The sequence below is a fragment of the Heterocephalus glaber genome, unplaced genomic scaffold (assembly GCF_053883595.1).
Source record: "Heterocephalus glaber isolate CG9 unplaced genomic scaffold, H.glaber_assembly_v1.0 deba00001444, whole genome shotgun sequence".
NCBI lineage: Eukaryota > Metazoa > Chordata > Mammalia > Rodentia > Bathyergidae > Heterocephalus > Heterocephalus glaber.
The window spans coordinates 30043277-30069770 of record NW_028258297.1 but is presented as its reverse complement, the minus strand read 5'-3'; the positions used below and the strand labels follow the sequence as shown (position 1 = coordinate 30069770).

At 49.8% G+C, this 26494-nt stretch overlaps 1 protein-coding gene across 5 annotated transcripts in view; it reads right to left on the bottom strand.

The window, feature by feature from the left end:
* Positions 1-2184: 2184 nt before the first annotated feature.
* Ano2 (anoctamin 2) overlaps positions 2185-26494 on the bottom strand; it is a 326914-nt gene continuing 302604 nt past the window's right edge. For 3 of the 5 annotated variants that reach the window (XM_087214186.1, XM_021248110.2, XM_087214187.1), the window contains 5 exons: positions 17846-17998; positions 17457-17509; positions 15387-15568; positions 5358-5463; positions 2185-3170 (listed from right to left, as the gene is read on the bottom strand). In XM_087214186.1, coding sequence (XP_087070312.1) covers positions 2892-3170; positions 5358-5463; positions 15387-15568; positions 17457-17509; positions 17846-17998 — 773 coding nt within the window. In that variant the 3' untranslated portion in view covers positions 2185-2891. Of the gene's footprint in view, positions 4687-5357; positions 5464-15386; positions 15569-17456; positions 17510-17845; positions 17999-26494 lie in introns of all 5 variants that reach the window. The other 2 variants (XR_015452355.1, XM_087214188.1) reach the window with 2 other exon arrangements.

Below are 26494 nucleotides of genomic sequence, written 5' to 3'. Positions count from 1 at the left end.
GTTCCCAGAGAAAGGGAACCAGGTAATGAGTGATTTCTTTTGCTTATTCCAGTGTTTCCTTTTGTCCACAATACTCTCGCAGGTTAAAACAGAACAGAAAGTTTTTTATTATTTCCTTAAAGAGCTCAGGCAAGTTTATTTGTTTGTATGACTGTGCCTCCCATCGCTCCACCTGGATTAGCACTTGATTTTTTAAAGAGTTTTCTTTCTTAGTCTACACCCTACTCCTGCTGGGAGGCGGGCACTCCTGGAGGCTGGAGGTCTTGCTAGCAACACAGAGACATGGTCCTGAGACCGTGGGATCGGTCACAGGATTGGGGCAGTCATAGGGTTCTTCCTGTGCTTTTCAGGGGACAGGGGGAGAAAGCTGAGTCTTCTAGAGTGGAAATCTGTCCATGGTCAGATTAAATCTCCCTTCTTCACACCATGCAGACCCCAGGCGGCTCCAATGGCCTGGACCCAAGGATTTGAGCTTCGGCTACCACAAGCTCCCATTCCCAACTGGTGAGCAGAATGGGGTGAGGCGGGAAAAAAGGAAAGCAGAGGACTCACTTACATGGCAGGACTGACTCGTGGCTCGTCTCCATCTGTAATCCCCCTTATGAGCTCTATGTAATCTTTTAGCACTTCCTCTCTCTGACACACAGAACATGAGCTCCAAGACGGTAAGAATGTCTATGTTGGTAGGTGATATAAGCCAAGGGCCTGCCACATAGGTGCCCAGGACACACTTTGGAATGAATGGATCTGTATTTATTGGGATAGAAGGACTGATGAAATACATGGAGTGAAAAAAGGTAACAAGATAGTCCATATAGCCTAACTGCCCTTAAAGCAATAGATGTGAGAGGGAACGAGATTCTGAGGGATGCAACAGCTGCCAACGTTGATAATAGATTTGGGCTCATGGGTGATCTTGGCTTCATTTTTTTTTTTGCACTGTCTGAATCTTCCTTGGAGTCCAAGTTTTGCCTCTATCACCATATAGAAGTGTGGTCATGAAGCAAGGCCCTGAGCGGCATGGGCAGCCCTGGGCACGAGGGGCTCAGCATATGCCAATGGGCATTTGGTGATGGAAGCCATGACTGCCATGGACCAGCACTGCATCCTGGAGAGACGGGCACCGGCCACGCTGCAGAAGCCCACCTCTTATTATGGGCCCGGAACCCCCTGGCACGAACACTTGGGAGTAGAAGTTTCCTCTTGTCACCCACTCACTCTCCAAATGAGCAAAGCCTGTTGTAAGATGATGTGATGGGGTTATGCTGCTGTAATTCAAAGCCAGACCCAATGGCAAGTGTGAGTGTTAAACTGTGATATGATCATGACTGACTCTAGCAGTGCCTTGGTGTGATTGGTTCCGAGCATCGTTAGAGCTGTATCTACGCCCTGCCATCCCCAAAGCAGGGGCCACTTTCCAGAGCAAGGGTTGGGGCCTGCGCTGTCCTGCATGCGCCCAGGAGGAAACAAGACAGGGTGAGGGCCAGCTGCTAGGAGGTCTCCCGCCACCAGGTCCTGAGTCATCAGGACAACAGCCTCCTTCTTCGGGAGCCTGGCCCTCCAGTCAGGCTCCACTGGGCTCCAGTCAGACTGGCTGGCAGGGAACTGGGGAAGGGTCTGGACGGAGTTACCATGGAGCTGGTTTCTGGAGAACAGGCAAAGGTGAGGCACATGAGTGGCAGTGATAAATGGTGTTTGCCTTTTACTTCCAGCTACTCATGAGCATCTTCTCACTATAGAGCCCCGGGAGCTGCTACAGTTGCCTATGTTATTTAGCACTGTAAGATAAAACCTCTTCACCAGCTGGGAACCCCGAAAACCTTGTGCCCCTGCACACTTCCCATCTACTTTGTCCTACCATGTATTTTCCCTATTGCTCTCATTGCCATCTAAAATTGCTACGCATTTATCGGCTTCTGGTCTCTCCCTCTCGAGAATGCAGGCTCTGTGAGGCATGGACTTTATTTCGTATTCTCTGCTGTGTCTCTCCTCTGAGAACAGTGCCTGGTGCCTGGTAGGAGCTCAATAAATATTCACAGGAAGGAAAGGAGGGAGGGGAAGAGAAAGGGAGAAAAAGAAGAAAGGAATGGGAGAGAGGGAGAAAGAGGAAGAAAGAGAAGAAAATTGGGGGAGCAGAGGAAGGAAAGAGGGAAGAAGAGAAACAAGGCACCAAAGACAATGATGCATCTTTAAAAAGGATGTTTCCATTTATTTTGAATCTGCATAAAGTGACAGTTGGTTGCACTGAGCCCAGGCGCCCCTGTGTCCTGAGCTGGAGCCGAGCCCAGGCTGGACCCCATCCTCACCACCATGTTCAGTGTCTGCACACTCAGGCCTGGGGCTTTGCATCCACCAAGGCCTGCATCACCGCAGCTGCTAGTGGCTCAGAGGGGCATCTGGGGGTGACGGGGACATGGAGTCACCTACAGTGGAGCCAGGACGGGGAAGCCTGTGCTTCTCTTGCAGCCCATGGTCACCTGGAACCACACTGAAGAGCGAGAACATGGGGAGAAAGCTCCTGGTGCCTGGGGACTCAGACGGAGAGACCCCAAGAAGGTGCTGATCCCCCCCGAAGGACACATGTCACGGGGGTTAAAAGAATCTTAAGCTTGAGGTTTCAGAGAAGCGACATCGCCTCTCCTCCCTCTAGCACTCACTCTCGCTCTTACTTTCCCTTTCTCTATTTTCAGACACCTCGTTTCTGAGCTGCTCCCCAGCTGGATCTGGGGGAGGAGGGAGCTTGGCTTGCAGTGATGGCAAACCTTTCAGAGCTCTCATGATAAGCAGCAGCCGGCTGCCTGCCAGAGGTCCGCCACCACTGGTCGGGGGTCTGGAGCCAGTGCGCCAAGCGCTGGCCGCTGCAGCGCCCCCTGTGGCCCGGGGCGGGCTGCTCACAGGTTGGTGTGCTGGGAGCCGGAAGACGCTCTGCTGCCAGGGGGGCTCAGGGCCGAGGGAGCTGAGCTGGCTGCGCCACTCTGGCTCCTCCTGCTGCTGTCCCCACCTCCCTGGCTCCTCTGAGCTGGCTCATCAGTGAGCCTCAGCTTCTGGTGCTCCTCTTTCAGGAAGAAGTCCACCAACAAACTCTTCTCTTTCTTGATCTGGTCGCTGATGTCCGTGGGGATGTCTGGAATCATCCAGTCCACAAGGACGCTCAGGAACATCACCAGGTTCTGCGGAAAGCAAAGGACAGGGCTGGGCGAAGGGGCCTGGTGTGGTGCCACGGCCCTTTGAGGCTCAGGTGGCCACTCCTGCCCCGCCAGGCAGGCTCCACCGAGGTGCGTTGGTGTGGGGCACTAAGGCGCAGTCACGGGTGAAGGATTCTGTGCTCGTCCTGGTTCTGCGACCTGCGCCAGTGAGCATGACCGCTTGGTGGCCCCAGGATAAGTGGCGCCCCCTGGTGAAGTGAGTGACCCTCCAGCCAGCCTAGAACTGTCGTAAGGGCCAGTGAGTCAAAGTCAACCTCGAGGCTGCCTGGCACCCAGCGAGGCTGCCCGAGACAGCTGCCATCGCTTCGCCTCCCTTCAGTGGGACAGGTGGGGCTCCCCTCCCTGCCTCAGAATGTCCCAGGTGCCTGCTCCTGCTCCTTGGCCATGAAGCCTTGGGCCCTCCACGTCCCACAGCCTCCTAGGAAGTGGCCCCTGCAGGCTGCGGCTGTGCAGTTACTCGTTTCCTCCCTTTGGCCAGTTCTCTGTCTTCTACAACACAGACAGGACTTCGGCATTTACGCTGACCTCTGGCCTCCACCAAACATGCCTCCTACTCCCTTTTGACTCATTCTGTCTCTGCTCACCTCACTGACCATCTGGACCGCCCTGTGAGTCACTCTCCCTGGGCATCTCTGAGCTTTTCCGCACACTTCCTGTGGACACACATCCCTTCCTGTGGACACACAGGCAGGCAAGGATATCTGTCTCCCGGAACAGTTCCTGTTTGCATGAATGCCACAGTGCCTGGCATGGCCCAATACATGCCAGCTCTGTTTACAGCCTGATTCCTACTCCTTTTCCTTTCATGGACATCTAACCCACACTCTTCCCCAGCCATTCTCTGGCTGCTGGTCACACACTTGTGTGTCTGCTGCTCTCTGAGACACCAGGCAGTGTCTGAATCCCTGAAGGAGAAGGCTCAGGAAGACTTTGGGGACCCGCTGCTGCTTCCAGAGGCGCCCCAGCACCTTAGGAGCTGGAAAGCTGCTTCATCCAGCCATAGGCCCTTCCTCTACCTCCCACAGCGTGAGTGCCCTGTGACATGTGACACATGGGAGAGAGAGGAGCTTGCGGGCGGGGACAGGGGAGTCAGCCGCTTTTCAAGTGTATCGCCCCATCTCTGCAGAGGAAGAACGGCTTCTTCTGTAGGTGAAAGACTAGTCCACGGGCTCCTCCCCTTCCTGGGCTGGGGTCACGGGGCAGGATACTTTAGAGTCCCCCGAGGTCTGCCTTCAGGGAAGACAAAAGCCTGAGGGAGATGAAGAGAAAAGGGTCTGGCTGGTGCTCTGGCCCTGCTCGAAGAGCGGCAGGACCCCACGTGGGAACCGGGGGGAGAATCTCAGCGGTGCCACTGGAGCTGCTCCTATTGTCACAGATAGGCATCAGCGGCTCCGGTTCACTATTCATCCCGAGATGGCTCCATGGCTCCGGGCCTCCCCACCAGACATCTCGGGCTGAGCCTCGCTGACAAAGGAGGGTCCTGGGAGCACAAGAAAAGGTACAGAACCTGAGCCCGTCTCAGGCTGCAGTATTGAGCTGGCTGTTTGTCCTACAGGGGCTGAGACTCTGGTTTCAGTCCCTTCCGTTCTTTCTTCATCTCAGATTTGAATGGAAAGCGTCTCTACCCTGCAACGCACTCCACATCTGTCCAGTAACCTTACTCTGTGCTTTATTCTCTTTCAGCAAAGTCCGTCCATTAACAGAAGCCCTCGCAGGCATCCTGCTTCACCAGGGAAGATTATGCACCTGTGTCAGAGTACAGTGGACTGCACATCTATGAGTCCCATACCCTGAGATTCATCAAGTCGCAGATCGAATGTACTAGAAAACCAAATCGCATCTGTATGGAACACGTGCAGGCTTCTTTCTTGTCGTTATTCCCTAAACAATACACTACAACACTTAGTTACATAGAATTTATACTGGGTTGGGTATCACCAGCAATCTAGAGACATTTTAAAGTACACAGGACAGGATGTGCATAGATTATATGCAAATACTACACTGTTTTATCTGAGAGATCTGCACATCCCTGGGTTTTGGTATCTGAGGGACTTGAAACTAGTGCTCCGTGAATACCGTGAGATGAATGTGCATGAAAGCTCACAGCAGCCCAGATCCTAACCGGCCAATCCTGTCTGCACCACTCACCTGGAAGATTATGACGAAAGCCAGTCGAGCAGACAGAACAGACCAGTACTGTTTGGAAAACTCATATGGGTTCGGTGCCCATGGCGGCTCTCGGTAATCCTTGAACCTGCTCAGAAAGAACCGTGATATTAATTAAGATTGGGAGGAGACAGAGGAATCCGTGGGACTTCTCTGGGTTGAACCTCAAGGGTTCAAAGGGCAGGCAAACTCTTGGCTTTCCGACTCAGGAAGTAGAGGAAAGATGGGGAAATCTATGACCCAACCAACACATACCCCACAGAGTAAAAGGATCAAAATCCAAAAACTCTAAAGTTGGTCTGGAAATGCCTTTTCCTTGTCTCTCTCCCTAATATCCCCACAACTTTCCCGGGCATCAGGAATCCAGAGGTCAGGAAAGTAACCTAACAGAGTCATCGTGGGTCTCATTAGCCTGCAGAGTCTCAAAGGGTGGGGAGACCCTCACAGCCCTACACTGCTCTGCAGCAGCCTGAGGGCTGCACGAACCTGCAGGTAATACAAGTCACCCTGGGCTTCTCTAGAGCCAGGTGCTTTGGATTCCAGTCACTAGGGGCACCGGCCTGACTTCCTGACTGCACTGCTGAACCTAAAGGCAGCCCCATGCAGACCAGGCTGAAGACTGGGTACCCTGGGTGGAAGCAGTACTCTGTTTTATTAGCCGCCTTCATGACCTGACCACATGACTTAAAAGGCACAATGTCGGCACCTAACACGAGCCTGTGTTAGTCCCTCTTTCTCCAGACCCAGAGAAGCCTGGGGGTTTTCCCTCACACTGGCCACTTTACCCCTCTTCTGGAATGATTCGTGTTAAAATGAGCTTAATTTCTCAGACTCACATTTTTCTAAGCCTAGAAACATGACAAGGGCTGGTGTCAGAGCTTTGCCCCTTCATAGAATCACCTCCTCCATGGAATATTAGATGCTCAATAAAAGCAAAACAAGCCCCAGGCTAGAGGAAGAGCCAGGTGACATCAGGCCATTAGCTGTGTGTGAATGTGTGTGTGTGTGTGTGTGTGTGTGCGCGCACGTGCGCATGTGTGAGCTGAGGGAGGCAGGGAGGCACACTGTCCAGGGAGGACTGGTGAGAAACCACCACACTCCAAACAGGGACTGTGTGTGGATCACCAAGCAAAGGGCTCTTTTGGACATCTCCCTTCATTTTCACAACCACGCACTCAGGCAGGCACTGTTATCCCCACATAACACAGCAGGAACTTGGGGCTCAGAGACATCTGGGTTCTTGGCCAAGGTCTCATGGCCATTAAGAAGATCAGGCAAAGTAAGAAGTGAATGTGTAGAGCGCCTTGCCTACAGCTGTTTGGGAGCTTTTTGGTCCCCTTCTCTGCACTGACACTCTAAAACATCTATATGAAAACATGGTGTCTTCCAACTGTCCAAGGAGAGATGAGAGAAGAAGAGAAAAAAACAAGAGAGAGCCACAGTGAGAGAAAATGGCACAGCAGCAGTAGCCTCGGCAAGAGAAAAAGCCACACTGCATGGTGGACGCTCAGCCCTCATGGAGCGCTTGGCAAGGAGCCAAGGGCCTCCTACTCTGGGCCCAACCCCCTCCCAACAGCTGATCACAGCTGCTGCAGGCTTGGTTTGACATCCGGGTGAGAAACGAAGCTGACTGCAGCCCAGCAGAGCACCGAGAGATTAATCACATCCATCCGTGGCTGGGGACAGAAATGCCACCAGGTCCAGATGATCCTTGCTGGGGGGTAGGGGAGCATGGCCAAATGAGCAGGGGCACCCCGGGTGGGAAAACACTTGGCTCACTACTGTCCTGCTGTCTCCAGAGAGGGTGCCATGGCAGGAGACAGCTGATCCCTCTCCCCTGGAAACTTCCAGAGAGGTCGCGTGTGTGCACGTGCACACACACACACACACACACACATACACACACACACACACACACACACACACACACTCCTGACCTCAGGGACATCCTCCCCAGGTTCAGCCCAATCCCCCTGGCTGCATCAAAAGTCCATTTCTCTCCTTCTCTAGCTCCGTCTATGAAGGAACAGCTGCTCACTGACCTTGATATGAGAGTCACTGCTCACCCCACTTTTTTCCAGTCTGAAAAGAATCCATAAATAATCTGATTCGGGTTCCACCTCTGGTACTAACTTACCACAGCTTTTGGAAATGTCACTTTGCCCTCCCTAAGTGTCCAAAACATGTTTTGAATCTAACAGGCGCATCCATCTAATTGATGCTCTGGGGAAAGATTAACACAAAGATCTGTCCAGAAAGCTCGCCTTGGAACCCTCTACACAGATAAGCCAGGGATGGCCCTGTTAGATACTGAAGGGAAAACCGTACCACAGCAAAGGACAGTGAGCTACTTAATGAATTCTGCATCTGTTCACATTTTTCTTTCCAAAGCTAGCTTCTAAAAAACCATGACATGTAGTAAGAAATATATTTTGCATTGATGCTGCACATGTATATTACTGAAATAAAAAATCACACAAAACACTTATCCTTGCTATACTCAATGCACTATTCTTTCAGGCTGTGCTATGCTAGCATCCTTTAAACACTGCTTGCGATCCATGAAAGTGATTTCATAATCAATCCACTAATGAACCATGATTCATCATTTGAAAAACACTGATTCCAGTTATCACCCACCAACCAATTGAATAACTGGTTGTTTACATGCCAACCTAAGTTCAGATTTCATCATTTTCAAAAATTTCACCCGAAGAATAGGCTAATCAAATGTTTTCATTAAGTAACCGGAGAATGCTAATTAAACAGAGATAATTAGCTTTAAGAATCGAAACATCCACAGAAGACAGGTGGCTAATGAACTTAATTGTTTCCCCTGCTTTGATAATGGTCTGTGATGTTTGCTTTGTTCCTGCGCCCAGCATCAGCTCAGCGTTGGGAAATGTGTGCATGTGCCACTGAGTCAGAGGGGCGGGCTGTGAGTGCTGCTTTCGGCTTTGGCGGTGCGCTCTTGCTACAGCTGGCATCTCGAGCGTCCCCCAAGTGTTAAAGCCCTGGTCCCCAGCGTGATGTCAAGACGTGATGCCCATGCGGTCTTCAGGTCCTCAGAGCTGTGTTCTTGAAGGAGACTATGGAACCCCAAACCCCCCCGCCCCGCTCCATGGCCACTGAGTGAGCAGTCCCGCTGTGTCACACCCTCCTGTCACCATGCGCTGCTTCACCAAAAGCCTGGAGCAATGGGGCCCATCAGCCATGGAGGCAAATCTCCAAACTGTGAGCCCAAATCCACCTTTTCTCTTCAGAGGTTGAGTATCTGGGTGTTTGGCACAGTGATAGAAAACTGAGTAACATCGTCCTCTTATACCTAATATTCATCATACCCAATGTTCTCATCTATAAAATGGGTCCAAACTTTCTTAACTCAGAGTTGCTATGAGGAAAAATATCAGTGAAAAGAATCCAGAATACTCCCTGGCATATCAGAACTCAACCAATATAGACTGAATGCCTCATTTCTGACATGCTCAGGACCAGAGGTATTTCAGATTTCAGATTTTTTTCCAGGTATTTGGAATATTTATGTATACATAATGAGATCTCTTGGGGATCGAACCCAAGTTTAAACACAGCATTTATTTATTTTTTTTTTTTTTGGTACCGGGGATCAAACTCAGATCAAACTTGTGCTTTCGAGGCAAGCGCCAGAACCACTGAGCTAAATCCCCAGCCCCACACAGCATTTATTTATACACATCTTATTCATCTCATACACATAGCCTGAAGGTAATTTTATATAATATTTTTAATAATTTTGGGTATGAGAAAGGTTTCATGGTGTGGAATTTTCTATCTCTGACATCATGTCAGCACTGAAATAGCCTCAGAGTTCAGAGCATTTCTGATTTTGGATTTTTGGATTAGGAATGCTAACCTAGAGCAGCTATTTTTTTCTTTTTTACTGACAGTAACTTATGAGACACACTTTTGTTAAGAAGACAGAGCATCTAGACTGTAATTCCCAGCTCCTGCTCCTGCTGGCTTCCCTAAGGGTTTCTGAGCTCTCAAGTGCCAAACACTCCCACTGCTGCCAGGCCTCTCAGGACCACACCCCATACATGGCACAAAAGAGTAGCGACTGACACCGATGGAAGGAGCCCTGAGGCTTCTCTGGGGTCCACTCCCACCAGCCACTCAGAGGCCCTGCAACAGCAGACCTGCTCCCTGGCAGGGGGAGCCCAGGACCCCATGAGGGGCCACGGCACCCAGTGAACCGCCTCATCAGGTCAGCTTCCTGTATCTAAGGCTGTGACCCAAAGACGAAGAGATTTAACATTGGGGAATAATTTGGGGGACACTCCTAGATCTGACCCGCACCTTTCCAGGCCTATTTCCTTTGTGCTTTAACATAATTTGACAGTTCTCTCTGAGTCTTCTAAGAGAGACTTTCAATCATGAGACAAGTAGAGGGTCTGAAACCCAAGTGTAAGCCTAGAGAGGCTATGTCTTAACTGACAGACCCTAAGGAAGCCATCTCGGATCTCCAACCCTTAGCTTTCTAATCCACACCATGGAACCAACACAATGCACGTCATAGTGCTGACTACATACGAGGTGCACGCCTGGGCCCTCTCACCCTCGTGAATAAAGGAACACGTGTGTGTGTGTGTGTGTGTGTGCCTGTGTGTGTGTGTGTTGAATGATAAAGAAAATCACATGGAGAATTTAATGCACGCATGGACCCTTGCACCCCCATGAATAAGGGAATACAAAGGAATCTGTTTACGTGTGGTAGGTACATGGAATGTTAGAGGAAGACAGAGACTAATGAGGCAATGTTTGTGAGTGGGATTTCAGAAGTCTTCCATGGAAAATGGATACAGTGATTTCTCCTGGTAGATGATGACTGGGGTAGGGACTGAGAAGAGAGCCCTTTCTTTGCCGTTTATAGACATATATCACAGAATACTTTTGTAATCAAGATGGTCATAATTTTTAAAGATTACCAACAATATTCAGTTGACACAAATACATTTCTGTACTGAGTTTCTAAGACCAAAACTACAGTATTAACTAGGACAGACTCCCATAGAATAAGCAAAACTGGTACAAAAGCCAGCATTATATTTCAGGTTTAAAATTATAGAAATATTACTCTAACTTTGTGAAAAATCATATGAACTGAGTTGAATTCAGACACTGCCTAAATAAATAAGGTTCTTGTTAATTCAAATTACATTTTATCATTATAGAACTAAGAAAAATACTTTAAAGGTTCTTCAAGTTCATATTACGTTAATGCATTAAGAAACTGGGGAAACCTTCACGCATATGAACCACCTGATTACAACTGGGAAGATGCCTAGGAATGGGCGGGGGTGAGGGTAGAGATGGGACAGAGCCGGGGCGGCTGCCTGTAGTGTTCAGAATTTTTATAGGTAGAGATTAATATATTACATGGGTTCGAAAACCTTTTTAAGTAGAAAAGGTTCTCTGGAGATTCATTATTCCAAAGTCCTTATTTTTACAGATGAGGAAACTGAGGTAGAGAGAGGAAAGAGACACACCTCAGATACCCTCATTCCTCATCGGATCCTCGCTGCAGGTGACCAAAGACGGTGGCATCTGCCACAAGTCATTAATACAAAATCACCACAGAAGGAGGACACCAAAGCAACACACCGTGTGGCTGGTCACCAACCATCAGGGCTTTTCTTCTGAAGGAGGTGTTAGTTATATAACGAATCAGTTACTCAGTGCTGCTCTCAGCTCCAAACAGTGGTGTGGGAAAGCTTTTCAACAGCCCTGAGGGAAATGACTGTCACATTCATGCTAAATACAACAACATACAACATTTCACACCACCTGAGCCACTTCAAACTGCCTCCTGAAATCAGCCTTTAGCAAAGGAAAACAATGCAGGCAATTAGGGACTAATGAGCCCCGCCTATGTAGCGGTTGGTAAAGGTGAGGAACGCCAGCACCTGGAAAAGCTGATTCCATCTCTGGTGTTGGCGTGCAACAGGTGGGAGGCAGCGGTGGGCTGGAAGGGAAGCGGCCTCTTCAAAGCCGTTTCTCAGCACCGCACTGTGGGCAGGGGAGGCCCTGGGGAGAACTCCGCAGGAGCCCACTGAGGCTGCTGTCTCTGGGACCCCACTCCTCCAAACAGGTTGCCCGCCCACATAGGCTCCTCCAGCCAGCAGAGCTGTAGGACAGGTCACTACTCAGGACCTGGCCTGGTGAGCTCTCTGGTCACTTCCTGCTGAGCCAAGGGGCCAGCCACTATCTGTCCTCCAGGGAGTGGTGGCCTTTTCACACTCCCCAATGGTCACTAGCCGTGCCTGCAGCTCCATGTTTCGGGACTGTTTACGGAGCAGTTCTGCGACAACAGTCGGACTGCTGAGGCAAGCATTGCTACAAAAATGCTGAAAATGCATCTCAAATCTCAAATGGGCAGCCAGAGACTTGTCCTAACTTTTATTTCTATTTTTAAGATACCTCTCTCCCTGGCAAGGCTGGAGTTGGAGCATGAGACCTCAGTTCTATTTGGCTGCATTTATCTCCAGAGGTCACTAAAAGCTAAGAATAAGAAGGGTCATGGAGTTCCCAACACTACTGGCCAGAAAATCAGGGCAAACTTCATTTCCCACCACGGAAGCAATTATAAAAAACACTGGCTCTGGGGCTGTCACTGATTCTCACAGTGTTTTTCTATTAGTCTTCCCCCCCATCCCCACCCCTACATGCTCAGCAGCCAGTCATCCGTGTGACTTGGCCATACAGATGCAGAGTTCCAACAAGAGGATCCCCGTGGCCTCCTCATTCTTCCAGGTTCTGTCCCTTGAAACTGCCTCTGAGTACTCACATCGGGGGTTGGTACAGTAGCCTCCTCCTCGGGGTTCTCATAGCTTCCTCCTGATATCCAATTGTCAATTATTAAAGCCATATTTTAACTGCTTGCTCACCTATTCATTTCCTTCCTCTAGAGTTTCGGAGGAGGGCACTGTACTGTGTCTTGTTCTTTATGATACAACTAATGCTGAACCTGTAGTGAGGTCTCAGCAGCATTTGCATAATGAACCTGGAATCCTCGCCAGCACTGAGAGTCAGGGAAATGATGAATGCTCCAAAAGTTGTTTTGGTTTGATTTTAGGATGATTTACATTCTGTTGATAAATTTTCTTGGCAGAAGCCTAGAGCTAAAGTGCACTTCCTAAGTAAGTATCCACTGATAATTCTGCCAGTCAGTGCAGAATTTTTTTTTTGGTAACAGACAAGCCGTGATCCCATCTACTTGCATGGAAACAATGGAGAGACGACAACTGGAGCTTCACAGGGAGCTGGGAAGTCCAGTGGGGGACACAGGAAGCCTCCATCTGATCCATGTTTATTAACACTCCCTGGAGCCCTGGGTGTCTGTTTTACTACCTGTATGCCGTGGATTCTCACCACAACTGATGGACATCATAAGCTTGAAGATGCAGTCAACATGGAATGAGCCACAGCTGGGCAACAGAGAAAGGTTGGATTTGGGTGGACCGAGCTGACTGAATGAAGCCTTGTCTAAAATTAGACCTACACTCCACTTTGAATTTGGGGCCATCAAAGTTCCTTTTTGTCCAAGCCAGTTTAACCCACTGATCTGGTAAACATACTGAGGTGCCCCTGGGAGATCTGACGGCCAGAAGCAAAGTCAGACACGGGTGCTCTCTGAGACAGACACGCGCTGCTAGACACTGGAGACACCGCCAGCGCCAGCACCAGCACAGCCTTGCTCACCCTCACAGGCCGTGCTGGCACTGTGTCAGCCTCTCTCGGGAATGGAGGCCACGCTCTTGGAGAGATGTGAACTCTAGTGCAGGAACTCTCATTGGAAGCTTCTATAATCTTCAAGAACTACTCAGTTTGGCAAACCTCAGTTTCTCTGTTTTTTGTAGAATGGGGAGTTGCAACCTGATGATTTCTATAATCATCTTTGCTTATAGAAATGTTCTGTTAGCGAATAAGAGGGAGGGGGAGTAAGAGCAGGTGTGAGGGGAGATGGACATGAGCAAAACGTGAAACTGGAGGGCCAAGGGGGTGAGGAAGGAGGCGGTGGAAATGAGCAAGCTATGTTATGTGCAGGTATGGATTGCTAACATAAAATCCACTAATAAAAAAAGAAAAGAAAAAATGATTTTGTAACTCTCACTTTTCAATGCCTATTGTTTACTGAAAATCTGTTGAGTAGCCGCATGGCCCCTACTGGAGCAGCCCCTCTGTGCTGTGGAACATCGAAGACCCAAATCCAACACCATGGCCAACCAGACAGGAGGGATCCCCAGCAGTACACGGTCCACTGGAAAACCTGCCTATGATAGGACCAGATGTAAAAAACCCCTGAAACATCTAGGCTTATATAAACTGATGGATAAACTTATTCATCTATTCTTGGTCTGGTCTCTTGATTTTTCATCTTCTATTGGTTGTCTAGAGTCAAACCCTGAAGTTACCCTAAGACTAAGACACCCTCCTAGCTGCATCACAGATTGGTAGGTACCTCATGGATTGGTGACATCTGAGTTGGGAAGGCGCGTTATTTTCTCTCTCTCACAGGCTCGGATTACTGAATCTGAATGTAGGTTGCTGTCATACAATGGCTGCCCTTGGGTACCAAGCTGTCCCAGGTAGAGAAGCATGACAGACAGACATACCAAATTATTGCTGCTATAAACACAAAGAAGATCACCACTTCTGATGGCGGCATTGGCAGATTTTACGTAAGGTGCTGCTGGGGATTGTGTGAGAAGGCCTTATATTGGCGCCGCAGTATTTTTCCTGTGTTTTTCTTATTTGCTGTGGTTAAGACCTTTGACCAAGGCCTTTATAAGGACTATCATTTAACCGCTACACAAGGGGTAAAAAGCCCCCCTTTCTCCTCTTGTCTTATTGGCCCTTCTGGGGTAACAGTGAGGGGTTTTCTGTTTCTTGGTTTCAGAGACCCTCATGTGGTCATACCCCTACCTCTCTCCAATTTCCAGCTTCGCATGCCTAGGAGTTAGACTGTCCCTTAATTCTCTGCTGTCATGTTAATGTAACATGAGTGAAGTCTAATTCATCAGACATCATATACACCAGAGAATTAGATTTTCTTAGCATCTCCCTGATCCTTCTCGATGAAACTGCAGTTTTCCAGTTGTCAACTTCAGCCCAGATTCTGGAGTTTTCCTTCTCCCAGCCTCTCTACTATGTCTCCTGTCCCCAGCTTTGCAGTACATCATATTAACTAGGTCATGTCCTCCCTTTCTCTTAATTCTTTCCATCACCCTGGTCTGTGCCCAGAATCGCCCGTGTCTTATACCACAGTTCGGCTGCTCTCCCTGAGTTCTCCCAACTCCAGCCCACCTTCTCTGTGATCAGATCAGTTTTCCTAAACCACTCTTTATCCTCCCATCCCACAATGTTAAAAGGCCCAATATCTTGCTATTGCATCACATTAAAATTCCCACCAGATTCTGAAGCTTCCCCTTGTGTACTCCATCATAACCAAAAGCAACAACATTTGGCCTTATGCTATTCTAGGATTTTCTATATATATTATATTTCCTACATTCTTTACCATTATTATCTCCCAAGCGTCCCTCGTGTTAACCACATGGCCTGGCCCCTAAATGTTTATCTAACGCCCCAAATCCCTCCCCACCACCACGCCTTGGCCCATGTGGAATATTCTCCTGTCCTGTCCTACGACTCCCGGCAGCTCCTCCAGGAAGCGTCCCTAGTACTCACCCCTTCTCTGGACATTCACTGAGCTCCTGTCCACATGCTTGCAGCTACCCTGCTCCTTCCCATCCCTTTTAAGGAGGACAAAGCTACATAGCTCCCAGTCTGTTCCATAGCATCCACCATAAGGCACTAATACATATCTGTTGATGCTTTCCAATGGATTTGTAACAACTGGTGGAGAGGTGCAGAAGGCAGGACAGGAGAATGAGGTAACTCCGGTCATCTAGATCATTATTTTAATCTGCTGCTCCCGGTCCTCTATACCCCTTCTCCTCCAGATCACTGTACCTGCAGAACTGAACCTCCTGGTCGAACTGTGAGTTCTCTGGCTGTGTCCCCTCCTTCAGCTGGCTGACGTTGAAGAAGGACAGCGTGTGGTTCACAAAGCCGTGCAGAGTCCCATTGTGACTGTAGGAGTACTGGTACACCAGGCGGGGGATGAAGTCGGAGGTGACGGCGATGACGAATGCCTAAGAGACAGAATCACAAGCACGAGGCACAGTCAGGCTAAAGGGTGTCCAGATGGTACGGGGGCCACCGGACCGAGGGTCTGTCCACTCTCGGGCTTTCTATCAAGAGGGGCTGCTGTGGTTCACAGAGGCACATGGGCACGACTGCCTGGCTTTCCATCTGTGATCTGTGTGGATAAACCCACCAGAGGGTGGCTGCCAAGAAGGAACTGCAATGATGACAGCAGCATATGCTAAGCCAACCTGGATCAACGGGTGCTGGAAGGGTTAATCCACCTCTGAGCATCTGAATGGACTCTGTGGTTGTCAGAGTGCAAGGTGTTCTGGGAGAATCACCTGTTGTGACAAGAATGTCACGAAGTGCAACGGGCAAGGAAGTTAAACAGCCATGAGGTGCATCCACCCTGTGGACACCAGAAGACCAGGAATATGAGTCCACAGCTTCCTCAACTTGACCCATTTCTCAACATGTTATAGCACATCATGGAATAGAAGTTGTTCTTTCATCCATTTTACTTAGGAAAAGTGAGATCCAGAGGAAAAGGGAAGAAATCCTGCTGTATGGAGCCGTGCATACTTCACACAGCATCTGGCATATCTAAGTGCTCTATAAATGTCCACGGGGCAAACAAAGCGGCCAGTGAGTGATTGCATGTTTGAATGTGAAGGTGCTTTCTACAAAGAAAATCTTAAATCTTTTTGGCAGGTGTTTATACTGTAGTCTGCACCAACAATTAAAGACCCTTAAAAATGTAGCTTGGATATTGTTTTCTGGATGTATATGTGACTGTGGCTGGCCATGACCATATTTGAGAATGAATAACACACGTATAATAATCATGACCACAACTTGCTGAGCACTTGCTTATGTTCTTCACAGCCCACTTAATTTCCAGAATGATTCAGTTTACTGAGTGCTATTCTTAGGTCCCATTTTACAGGTAAGCAAACAAGTCTCAGAGAGGACAGCAAGGTAACAGCCCACGTCATTTGGTACTCTAGCCAGAGAGTGGCTAACACCGCGGCCTCTTTTCTAGTGGACATAAATGAGAGTAACTACTAATGTGTGTTCAAAATTTCACTTTCTAAGTGTAAGACGTGTGCTTCCTATGCCAGAACCTTCCAAACGCAGGGAACAGAATTTCTTGTTTCTGTGTTCTTATCAGGAAACCAGGCCAGATCGAGTATTAATGTTTCCCTCTCAAAGGAACCTGGCCTGTGGCTTTCTCGAAGTGCACCAAACTGGCTGATATTTTCTTGGTACATAGGACAGGAGGCCCTGGCTGGCCACCTTCTGTCCAGAATGCAGAAACAAAGGGGCTGCTGGCTGGCATTCAGCAAGGTTTCCTCTGCAACGCGGCCATGTCTGACAGGGCAGTTAAGGTCACACAAGGTGAGAGAGCCATCCTTTCTTCCACGTCCTGTCCCAACCTACACTGCCGCACTCCCTGGGGATAATTAAGGCTTTACACTAACAACCTGGAGGAACAGTAATTAGGAACTGCGGCCTGGGCAATACTCCAGGTGTTATTTAACTGCAGAGTAGAGAAAGAAAGGCAAGAGGTGGACAGATACGTGGAATTCTTTCCTCATTACTCTTGGCACTGAAGAAAGATCTGATTTTGACTATGAAGGTATGCGTTTTGATGGATAATTACCTTTCTTTCACTTAATGCTCAGTGAAATTTAAAAAATCACACAGCCCTGGGGCCCATGTGATGAGCTACAAGGTAGGCATGCCCCACTGGCCAGGGGGACAAAGTCTTAAATGAAGCTGCAAATGGAAAAGGCTAATAGATGACAGGGATGGCTTCCTGCTTTGATGAGTTCTGCTCCGAGGGAAGCACTGTCCACAGGGCCAGCGTCCCGAATGGAATGGAATACTTACGTTGATGATAACAGAGAACTTGCCAATTCCGGAAAGAATGTCAAACCAAATTCCTGTAAGACAGGGAAAACGATGTCTGTCTCACTCCTGCCCCCAGTCCCCCAGTGACAGGGCTATAGCTTGGGGTGACACTGTGCAGACAAGTTACCAGAGCAGGCTGGCTGGGCCCCAGGAGTGGGCTCGTCTGGCAAGACTTTAGGGCTACACGTGGGGATGGACAAGGCGGCCTCCAGAGGTTCACTTGCCCAAGCATGCGAGGATGAGGAACTCAAAGGGGCAAGGAGGCCAGGGCTTTCTGAGCACTCTGGATTTCGGACCAGTGTGAGAGCAGTGGGCAAAGCCGCCTGCAGGGCAGGGTAGGGCCCATGGCCCCCACGTGGGTGACATACCAATATCTTTGGTTCTCACAGCATCCGGCCGTCTCAGCTCCGTGACGAACTTTTTTGCATCTAGCCGCACTTCAATGACATTGTTGAGGAGGGCAAACACGGGTGCCAGAGGGAAGGAGGCCACAAAGAGAGTGACAAAACCGAACTGGATGACTAGGAGCAAAACAGCACAAGTGGTGTCACCGGAAGAAGCAGGTGCTGGATCAAATCTGCCTCACACCATGGCCCTCGATCTCTGTTCCTAGGGCCTGATTTCCTCCTGCACCATTTTCACAGGCCTTTCCCTCTCAGCACCTTCAGCTGTCAGTTGGTTCTGCCACTTGGGAGGAAAGCTCTGGATTGGGCACAGTCAGGAGCCACAGGAGAAGGGAAGATCTGGACTCTTTCCTTTCCAGCATCCTCGACCTCCAGCCACTAATCCTATTCATCTACTAAGAGGCTGGCAAACTAACTCAGCAAAGGGCCAGACCGTAGGTGTTTAGGGTTTGTGGACTGCATAGAACTGTGACAACAGCTCACCTCTGCCACGGGAGAGGAAAAGCAATCGAGACGACACATAAACAGGTGGGCTTGGCTGTGTTCCAAGAAAGCTTTATTTACAAAAGCAGTAAATAAAAGGGAGCTGGATCTGACCCTCAGGCCACAGTCTGCCAACCCTTGATGAAACTTTAAAAAAACACCTCCCAAATTTTTTGGCCTCTTCTTTCCATAGCCATAGTCACTGCCTTTGTTTGGAAAGTGTATTCATTCATCACGACTTTATTGGGCACTCACTCAATGGCAGACAGTGTGCCAAGTATTTCAGGCGGCAAAGGCCTGGTCCTGCCTTCCAGGAGCTGGTTTTGAGGGGGGAGATAAAGATGCACAAAGGTGTACAATGGGGCTTTCCTTTTTCTGAGAAAGAAAAACTGTGCCAGAGACAGAGGAGAAACACAGAGCTCAAGTCTTCTGTGGGCAGGGCCTAGGGAAAGCTTCATATATGGTGCCCAAGTGCTGTCTGCGAAGACCGCCCTGCAGGGCCCAGGAGTCTGAATTGCAGAGAGCATGCTGGGCTGCAGAGCAACATAAGCCAGGGTGTGTGGCAGCCCGCGATGGTCACATGGCCAGAAGGTGCAGCCCTCTTCCAACACCTCCCAATTGCTGTCCCTGTGACCCGTTTCCCCAGACTTCCAGCAAGCAGCCCCAGCTACCTAACACTGCTACCCACCTACCAGTCAAGGTTGGGCCCAGTACTGACTGCTTAGCTAGTCAGCTGGCCGATGGGGTGGGAGAGGCAAAGAAATCTTCAAAAACAAGCCCTGGGAGCCAGTTCCAAATGCAGTTTACTACATCTTTTAAATGAGGCTTTGCAGAGCCATTCATTTTGGAGACGGGGGTAGGGATGAGGGCAGAGCAGGTGAAGATGGGATAGAATAAACAAAGAAAATACAACAGATATTGGATCAGTTTTGTAAAACCTATAAAATGCATGTCTGTATTTAAGTACATATATGGATGTATTGCTATTTATGGAGTTCCAAGCAGATCTTCTTGATGCTAATGAGCTCAGCTCAACAGAGCAAACATTCTTATTGCAGGCGACTTCCTCCAGCATAGCTGGGTAAGGTAAGCACTGCAGAGGTCCTGGAAGGGCTCGGCGCAGAGGCTGGTGCAGAGGGAAAGGCGCAGTTTAGTCCTGAGTGATAGCAAGTGCGCACAGCATGTCCTCACCACATTCATGCACGCGGCACTGCAACATCCTCCCTGGACTACGGGGAAGTAGGTCTTCCCCTTCCTCTTCCTCCTCAGGAACTCCAGAGGCAGTGAGGAAATGCTGTCCCCTAGGGGTACTCTCTCTCTCTGTTTGATTTCTTACCTTCACAAACTCTCCAGACACACCTCTCGCTCTCTCTTCTACCAACAAGTCCTCTTCTGGTGGCGACTCGAGGCTCTCTACCAGTTCCCATCAATTATGCGGTCCCACAGAGGAAGCTGCATCTCCCTCCCTTGCCATAGGAGGCCACTTGGCAAGCACTGGACCACCTTGGGAGAGTGGGTGCAGCCAAAGCAATGACGCTGGGCCTGCAGGGACAGAGCACTCCTGTCCCCTCTGCTGGTACTCCAGGGTATCCTGGCCCAAAAAAGCTGCTCTCTGCAGATGTCCCCTTGCTAGAGGGTATCCTGAGCATTTGCGGGATTTAGTCCAAAGAAGCAGAAACAAATAGCAAGCTTTGTTTTAATCTTGGGAGGAAAAAGTATACATAAAACCATAACCTTCCAGCATTGCTCTTTCCAGTCAAAGGTCTGATGTGCTGCATGTCAGATGCCAGCCCCTCTGGGGTCACTGCTGAGGACACAATGATGCTGGCCTTCACCAACACCCAGATTTGTTTCTAAAAACAGCACACCTTCCTTAGGATAAGAGCAGCACCGGAAATCCTCAGTGCACTGCCTAATAGAATCCAGGTTGGCCTGACCAAGAACAGATCAAACCCGGCCAAGCCAATTAGGAAGGAATCCATAAGTTGATTTTCAACTAAATCTGTACAAAGCCTGCTATAAAGGACTCCAGAAATGCCGATCTGGCAACACCAAGCCTGGTAGTGCTTCTGGGCAGAAACTGCACTGCTTTCTCCCTTCACACACCAGCAGCCAAGAGACTTCTAAAACAACCACCAGCCCTACACTGCCCATCGCTGGAGACAGCTGAAGTCCTGAGTGGCTCCCTGGGCTTAGGTTAAAATAACAAGGAAGAGTGGGCTCAACAAGACAGGACAGCATCCAGCCAGGACATTCCGGGACAATCTGCTTAGAGAAGAAAACAGTACAGTAGATGGAACAGAATGGGCTGGCCGGGACCGGCAGAAAAGATCTCAATGGAACAAATCCCTGACTTTCCACTCATTTACTTGGAATTCTTCAGTAAAAATATCCACCCTTCTGATACACACACACACACACACACACACACACACACACACACCCCAAAGCCCCAACCCTAAGCCTGGCATTCGAGACCCTTTATGATGTGACCATAACTCATTTCCAGACTCACTTCCTCCCTGCCCGTATTCTGTACGAGCTCAGGGCTGATAGTTAGCTGGAATGCTGGAGCTCAGCTCTGCCTGCTTTCGGCTATTTCAAACTGTTTGCACATTTCTGAGCCTTTGTACACACCGCTATTCTCTGTAACTTTCCTTCTCATCTGTGCTGCTAAGTGAATTAGGTTCGACTCACCTCTTCCCCCACTCTGCAGCAGCTCACTCAGGTGGGCATGGGTTGGTGGGTAGCTCTCCTCCCTGCCTCCTCCTTCCCATGATGCCTTGTACACACCTCCTTCCCATGAGGCCTTGACCCAGTGCTCTATCTAGAGGGTAAGTCCCTTGGAACTGGGGAACATGCTTGACTCTGTTCTGGGTCCCCATGATCTTCTGGGTACCTGCTACCTCACAGATGGCTACGCTATGACACTGCTTAGTATGAACTTATTTTCCCCAGCTGTGAGACATAGACAGACACACACATACAGAAAACTAGACTAAGTGAACTGAACACGCTGCACCTAATCCAGGTGTGGAAGGACGAAGACATGGAGTCTGCTCCCTGCACACTATGGTTCTCACTGCTGTGATCTCTGCAGAGGACTGTGAAGAAATCTGAAGCAAAAACATTCCAATTTAATGCAAATGATTACAGTACAGCCTAAAAGGTTCTACAGTTTAGTAAAAGCAACACAGTCTCCTGATAGGACTGAAGCTAGGCTTCAGAACCCTCCCTTTTGCGAGCCTTGCAGGAGCAAGGCCAGGGAATCACTGAGGCACACGCTAGTCATGCAGGGGCAGTTTCAGAAGAGACCCACTAGGGCAGCCCATTTACAGGAACCTTACAGAGGGTCGGCCCTGTCAACCTCATCACCCCACACTTCAGAGCCAGGCCCGGAGCAAGGGCCCCTTCTCCAAGGGCAAGGGGGGGCACTGTGCTATGCTGAGGGCACCTAGGGTAAAAAGAACTGCAATCTGAGGGGTCATGAAGACAGACATAGTGAAAACAAAGGGCTACCCCCTCAGTCCAAGCCTGCTGCTTACTTCAACAGCAGAAGGCTTAAGAGAAACATGAGCTCTCAATATCCACCACTCACTACTCATTCATTCATTTGACAAGCACTCGTGAGCCCTCCCTACACACTCCACTCCACAAAGGTGAGTGGGGCTCTGTCTGCATCTGTCCCTCAGGGTATGGCTAGAGCCCCAACCCTTGCTGCAACCCTGCCAAGGGACCTTTAAGAGGTGCCCAGGGCAAGAAGACCACTCTTGGACTTCCCAGCCTCAGAACCATAGCCAAATAGACTTTCATTGTTTATAAATTACCCAGTCTCAGGTATTCTGTTATAGCAACATAAAGCAGACTAAGACAAATAGGCCACTGTGTTATCCTTCCGAGTGGCTGCGTGTGCACTGGGGCAGACAGACATGTAAACAAACCCTGACAATATCTGGCCTGGAGTTAGAACAGCAATGGCAGCGCTAAGAGGGTGGTGCACCTCTCAGGACAGGAAGGACCCACTGCCCCGGGGACTCCGAGGAATTCATAACCACTGGTGGTGACCTGAAGAACACTTAAAGGGGACACATGGAAGTTTGCTATGTGGTTGGGAGTTTGGCTCCTTCCTGCAGCACTCATCCAAATTCACAAACTGCTTAGGAAATAAGATCAGCAAGCGCAATTCCTTGTCACTGGGCCTGGAGTCACCTGGGGTTTATACATTGGGTTGGGCCCCAGTTGGAAACCCTGAGAACCCAGCTGTCAGCTCCAGAGGTAACTGTTTACAGGACGAAAATTAAAGCAACCCTGGAACTTGTCCGCAAGGTGCACTTGGTGCTGACTTTTCTGCATTTCTTTGTGTTTAAAGCAGGCTCAGTCCTCACTTCTGCCCCAGCCCTGCAACAAAGCCGGGAACACTGGGAGGGTGAGACTCAGGATTTATTCACTTCCCACAGACAGCCTGGTGAAGCTCCACAAATTTTCACTGCACGAAAAAAGCATGAACTGCTGTTCTGACTCCTGCTTACTCCCTCCACCTGCAGGACAGGGTGTGAAGGCCAGTTGCACATTCATCCTTCTTAAGACTTAGGCCCCCAGGGCCTGTGGGAGGCAGCCAGGGAGGCGGGCAGAGGGAGGGGTGGTGAAGCCAGTCATGGCTGCACAGGCAGCTTCCCTGCAACAAAACACCACAGGGGCTTTTGTTTGCTTTATCCCTTCTCCACCTCTCACCAAAAGGCTATGAAAAAGGCAACAAAATAAAAATGCAATTGGGTTATGGAATTGTATTTTTTAAAAAGAGCACAAAAAGGCAGGCAAAACAAATACTCAAACGCTGGAGACCCACAGTGAAGCGACACTGGAGGGTGAAGTTCACTCTGAGCTTCCTGGGCTGCGGTTCTCTGCAGGTTTTACACAGAAAGACTGACTTCTGCCCGTTCCTTCCTTCACCCACTCTCCGCTCTGGGCTGAGGAGGCGTCTTTGGTACCTCAGGAGCCTTCCCTATCATTTCGAGGGAGCAGCGCCCTGAGACAGTGCTGCTTTGCTCTCACGTACGCGTGGACAGAGGGATCCCAAGTTCAGATCCTGCCAAGCGGTGCGGTGCAACCTGGACGGCCCTGCTTCCCAGAGTGCCGCTTTTCTGAGAAGGTGGCCAGTGCCTGAGCCAGGGCATGGCTCAGTGAGGGTACGCAGGGTGGCCTGGGAAAGGCTTTCCTCCCTCTCCAGTCACGCAGAGTTCTGGGTGAAGAGCATGTGGCGTCAGGGCTGGTGGCTTCCAGATGTTCCAGAGCTTCTCATCACTTCATCCAGGCTCTGGGGGAACCTGGGAATCACCCAGCACTAAGTGAGTCCTTACCACTCATGGCCACGGAGCAGCAGAGCGGAATGGGAACTTGAGTGTCCTCAGAAGCATCCGTCCATTCTGCTGTGTGTGTGTGTGTGTGCGCGTGCGTGTGCACTGCACTGGGGATTGAACCCAGGCCCTTTACACTGAGCTACATCCCCACCACTTTCACTTGGATTCGCGATCTTGCTAAGTTGCAGTGTTACCCACACTGGTCTCGAACTTGCGATCTTCCTGCCTTCGCCTCCCAGGATGCTGGGATTGCATTCTCTCCCTCTTTAACAAGTGTCCACTTTCAGCTGATCATTTCCGGGTGGGACACTGAATTCCCCCACCCCAGCTGGATCTTTGGTTGTCCTTTATTCTCCCTCATTTCTAAGTCACTGGTACTTTGGGCAGTTGTTGTTGGGGTGTTTTACATGAGCCTCCTAGAAAGTTTTACAAGCTGTCACTGTATCACCTCAGGACTCCTGCTCTTGGCAAGGGAGCATCCCCGCTGCTCACGTCCAGAACAAGCCGTCCATCCTTGCACCCTGAGAGGTGGGGAACTGGGTCCCAGCTACATCGGGACGGCTCTGACGATGATGATGTCTGTGGAGTTTTTGTCATTTTGTCCTCAAAGTCACTTTTTCATTTTTTAAAAAAAATTAATCTTCTTAAGCTTTTTTGAGGTATAAGCGATGTCACTGATGATTATACATATTTAGTGTGTGCCTTCTGATGATTGGGGAGAGACTGAGACAGGGCCTCACTGTGTAGCCCAGACTGGCCTCGAACTCACGGCGATCCTTCTGCCTCAGCCTCCTGAGTACTGGAATTGCAGGCCTGTGCCAGCCCTGGCAACCTTTTGATGATTTTAAACAGCCACATATATGTGATACCATCGCCACAAGCAACATACTCAACTGACCCTCCCCCCAAAAGTTTTCCTATGGAGCTCTTGTTTTATTCAGTTTCTATAATGAGAATACTCAGCATGAGGCCTGCACTCTAAATATATTTTAAAGTGCACAACACTATGCTGTATGCGTCTTCAGAATGCAATCACCTCATGACTGAGGCTCAATGGGTATAAAGAATTTTCTTTGCTTTCTACTCTGGTTAAGACAGCTATTGGTCTTTCAACATCGGTGTTGGTGTTGCTTTTTATTTTATTTTTAGTACACGTTTGCAATGCACAATAACTTTAGTCACCGTGGTGAATTAGCACACATACACATCACCTCTCCGGTGCTCTTCCTCCTTCAGCGCACACTTACGGAGCGCCTGCTGTGTACTAGACCCAATGGCTAGGTGCTGTGAAGACAGATATGGGTCTTGCTCTGGGCAGGGTTTCCTCACAGGCTAGTGAATATTAAGAACATAGGATGATTTCTCCTATGCAAGAGACCATGTGAGGACAGAGGACTCAGAAAACCATCAATGGGATTGTCTCCACACATTAAAGCTTAGAAATGTCTCCCGAGATGGATTATCTTCCCGGCCCTCCCCTGCCTTGTCTGGGATCTCAAGACACCTCTGAGGGAACAGCTAGGGGGTGAGCTTCCTGTGCTCCGTGGCCTCTAAAACCCAAGGACATTTGGCAGTCATAGGGCATGGGGACAGATCCAGTGAGTGGGTCACCAAGAGTGGGGGATTATCAAGACCAAGTGTCATATGACAATCATATTCTTATTTATCTACATAAAATGGTAATAAAACCATCAAGAAATTCACTTGGAACTTGTCTCTAAACTCCTCTCACAAGATTACACTCAGTCCTACATTTTCCTGCCGAATTCTCTGTGAGAAAAGGAGAATTGCTGCAACTGAAGGCCTGCAGCTCTTAGCGCAACTGAGGAGTGTCTCCTCTTTGGGCCCTGAGGAAAACCCCACCACTAGGCAGTGAGGGGCCAGGCCACCAAGCTTTGAGGCGCCATGTTGGGTCAGGCCAGTGATGACTACCGGGGATCCTGCTCCTGGGCCAGCTTCTTCCTGCCCGCAGAGGTGGGGGATGGGAGGGCTCCGTGAAATCCTTCTCCAAAGCTCTTCAGGAAAAGGGTTTGATATTGGAGATTCCCTCGAAAGCTCTACTGCTCCCCTCACAGCTTTTGCCAGCCTAATCCCTCACTCTCAGGTTTCTCTGTCTGGAGCCAGCCACTGGGGCCAGAGGTGGCTGCTACCCTGGTCTCCCTCAGCCTGCTACCCAAGGCTTCCCTCACCTCCTCCCATCCCCCAGGCTGGCCCGGGCCTGGGGCCTGGTTCCAGCTCAATTTAGAAAAATGTAAATACAATACATCTTGCCCACTGCCTCCCTCTGCTGAAGACCTGCCCACCATTAGGACTGACAGGCTCAGAATGGGCTCTGCACACTTCCTGCCTGCATGGGTGGTCCTGGGGATCACGGGGAAGGAAGCTGACAGCTGAGAGCAGGGCAGGGATCACCGTGTCAGGCACACCAGAGCGAGCGGGCAGCTTCGGTTTCACTGCTTCATTTTTGTTCAAATCCAAGACAAGGACCCTGGAGAGCAGGGAGGTGGGACCCTCGCTCCTCACCATCGCTTCACCGGGCTCATGTTTCTAAGGTTCTGACCAAATTCTCTCTGGTAACAGCCCTGCAGAGGGGCTCCAGCCTCAGTTCTACCAGAAGAGGTACTGGGAGGACCCCAGCAGCCCACACAGGCCCTGTGGGCATGAGCTAGGGTGCTGTAAGGGACCCTGGGCTGACCTGGCCCCCACGGGCTGACACTCTTTCAATGCAGAGCGATCATACCCACCCTGCTCGGATTTGTCCCTGTGGGAACTT